The 3,082-nt window shown below is 57.9% G+C and overlaps 1 protein-coding gene across 1 annotated transcript in view; it reads right to left on the reverse strand.

Moving 5' to 3' along the window:
* Positions 1 to 2,394, reverse strand: part of HTR6 (5-hydroxytryptamine (serotonin) receptor 6, G protein-coupled) — a gene marked incomplete at its 3' end in the record, with an annotated part of 2,951 nt that extends 557 nt beyond the window's left edge. The window contains exons 1-2 of the mRNA XM_010009561.1: positions 1,666 to 2,394; positions 116 to 274 (exon numbers count right to left, since the gene is read on the reverse strand). Of these exons, the coding sequence (XP_010007863.1) occupies positions 116 to 274; positions 1,666 to 2,394 (888 nt within the window). The remainder of the gene's footprint in view (positions 1 to 115; positions 275 to 1,665) is intronic.
* Between the last annotated feature and the right edge of the window lie 688 nt (positions 2,395 to 3,082).

Raw genomic sequence — 3,082 nt, forward strand, 5'->3', positions numbered from 1 at the left:
CACCTTTGGTCCCGGAGCCTTTCCAGCAGGACCTGCAGGTGCCCAAGATCAAACCCATCTGGTTTCAAAGTGAAAACCTGCTGAAACCCCAACGTAAAACCCACCCGAGCTTTACCTGCGTCACGTTGGTGACGAAGAAGGGCAGCCAGGCCACAAAGAACATGCCCAGCAGGATGCCCAGCGTCAGGCTGGCCTTCAGCGCCTTCTTGCTGTGCTTGTTGGTGAACCTCCTGCTCTCGCTGCCGGCCGCGGGCTGGCTCGGGGCGTGGGGAACCTGGGGAGGGAGATGGGACAGTGAGTGATTCCCACTGGCTGGAATACAGGCACCAGCCTCCAAGAGAAGTGCCATTTGATGCTGCGGAGCCTGCAGTTATTTCCCTTCTCGCAATGGGCAGGAGGGCAGCACACACTGCCCTGTGAATCGGGAAGAGGAGGCAACAGAAACCCTCATCATGAGGAGTGTTTTAACCATAAAATAGAGGCTTCCTCATCAGGCTGTTCTTTTATAGACAAACCCAGCTCAGACAGGGCGCTGGGGAGGATGAAACATGCCCTGAAGAGGCAGCTCAAGCTGCTGATTAGAGCAGAAACTCTCTCTTTAAAGGCAGGACATCCGAGATTCCAGCCTACAGAGACCATAACTCAGTGCTCTGTCCACTCTTGCAGCCGAAAATGAAGCCATTAGCTCAGCCCTCTGCCACAAACAAATGAGGGCCGTTGGCACCCAGCTTTGGGCCCCAAAAGAGAGGGAAAATGTGGGTAGAAAGATAAAACTCGAGGATTCGCTGCCTGAATCCCCTGGGACAAGGGGGGCAGATGCTGGTTTCACACAGAGCAGAGCGCTCGAGCAGCCTGAGGGCTGCAGCAGGTTGTGTTTGCAGCACCCAAAAACCTGCCTTCTCGGGAGAAAAGGAACATTTGATGATGGCGACTCTATTCTTTCCTTCTCATTTCCCTTGGGAAAGGCTGGTGCATCCCATCACATGCAGGAGCTGGGCAGGTCCCAGAGTCTTGGCTACTTTTGTATGAGAGAGAACAACAAACTAAATCAAGGTATTTAAAGGCAATTAAGCTTGTCATTTCCCTGCAGGATCCGAGGTCAATAAAGACTATTACAGGGAATTAAAGCTGTTACATTTAGTGGCAATTACCTTCTCGTGGAGAAACACAAACAAGCGCAGCCACGTTCTGGTGATAAAAGCCACGCACCCCGCTTTGAGCAGTGATGGAAGGAGGAATCGTGCAGCTCCCGTTAGACACCAGGAAGCAAAAATAGACGCTGGCTCTTCCAAAGGTCCTCTTGGAATTTGGTATTTGCTGTGATTTAAACTCCTTCTCCCCCATCTGTCTCACACCCACCACGGCCAAGATTGAGGAGTGGGAAGTCAGAGAAGACTACAAGCCTCTGGGAGGACCCAGCCAACAGGGGGGTGAAACTCCATTCATTTTTGCCTGGATCTTAATGTATTCCTCATGCTGTTCCTGCGCTCCCGAGCAGCCTGAAAGCTGGGACAAGACACAGGAGACACCAGAGGACACCAAGGAGGTGGATGGATGTTGCCCAAAACCCCCTGTGCAGCCTGCCTGGCTCCAGAAGGCATGAACACCCCCCTGGCACCCAAACCACGGGTGCCAGCAAGGAGCAACGTCCTGTGGGCACCTTACCTGTGGAGCGGTCTCCTCGGTGGTGGCAGCGGCCACGTTGGAGGCGAGGGACGCCACCTGCACCGCCTGCTTGCGGGCTGCCAGGAGGATGCGGCAGTAGGTGAAGGAGATGGCAGTGGAGGGGAGGAAGAAGGTCAGGCAGGAGGCCACCAGGGCATAGGGCAAGCTGACCAGCAGCCGGCACTGGTCCTCGTCCCCGCGGGAGGTGACGTTTGGGGACCGGACCTCGAACTCCAGCTCGTGCCACCCCATCTTGATGGGCAGGAAGGAGGCCAGCGCGGCCAAGGTCCAGGTAGCCAAGATGAGCAAGAGGGCCCTGCAGGAGGTCATCCGCAGCTTGTACTTGAGCGGGGAGATGATGAGCAGGTAGCGGTCCAGGCTGATGATGCAGAGGTTGAGGATGGAGGCGCTGCAGCACATGACATCGAAGGAGTACCAGAGGGAGCAGAAGTCACCCCGCAGCACCCAGCGCCCATAGAGCTGGTTGAGCATGGCCGGGGGCATCACCACCAGCCCCACCATCAGGTCAGACATGAAGAGAGACACCAGGAAGTAGTTGGAGGTGTTGCGGAGGGAGCGCTGGGTGACGATGAGGAGGATGAGGAGGAAGTTCCCTGCCGTGGTCAGCAGGATGATGAAGCAGAGGAAAGCAGCCACCCAGCTGCTCCCCACCAGCAGCGAGCGCTCCCCCAGCACGCTGGCGTTGGGGGATCCCAAGTCACCCTCCATGAGGAGCTGCAGGGACCTTCTCCAGCGTGCCCTGTGCTAGGTGATCATCGCCGGGGCGAGAAGAGCCATCTCTGTGTCTCCGTCCTCCTGCCTCCTCTCCTCCTCCTCTCCCTCTCTTCCCCCACTCTGTCTCTTCACTGGCGATCAGGGCAGAGTGACATTCCCAGGAGCCCATCAGCAGGAGCAAGGTTCCCCTCCCCGTTACTCACAGCCAGGCGTTTCCTCATCCCTGCGAATCCCCCTGCTCCGGGATGTCCCTGGACACTGCTTCCGGATGCTGGGGTTGCTCTGGGCACCACGGAGGCTCGAGATGCTCTGGATGGCAGGATGCTTGAGGTGCCACGGATGCTCTGGGTAGCAGGATGCTCAGATGCTCTGGATGTGCTGGACCAGGGAATAATCTGGACCCCAGGATGCTCCAGATGCTCTGGACCTCAGGATACTTCACATGCTGGGATGCTCTGGACCTCAGGATACTCTGGATGCTGGGGATGCTCTGGACCCCCGAGGTCCAGCACTTGCCCCCCAGCTGGGCTTGGCTCCCTGCAGAGCTCTGTCCCCTGGGGCAGTGGGGCCGCACTGAGCTCGCGAGGAGAGGCAGAGCACGGAGCTGCTCCCAGCCACGCACCCGGCAGGAGGAGGATGCAGCACTCGGGAGTGTGGGGAGGTGTCTGTCCCCGGCAGGGCT

The sequence above is a fragment of the Nestor notabilis genome, unplaced genomic scaffold (assembly GCF_000696875.1).
Source record: "Nestor notabilis isolate BGI_N333 unplaced genomic scaffold, ASM69687v1 scaffold20142, whole genome shotgun sequence".
Lineage (NCBI taxonomy): Eukaryota > Metazoa > Chordata > Aves > Psittaciformes > Psittacidae > Nestor > Nestor notabilis.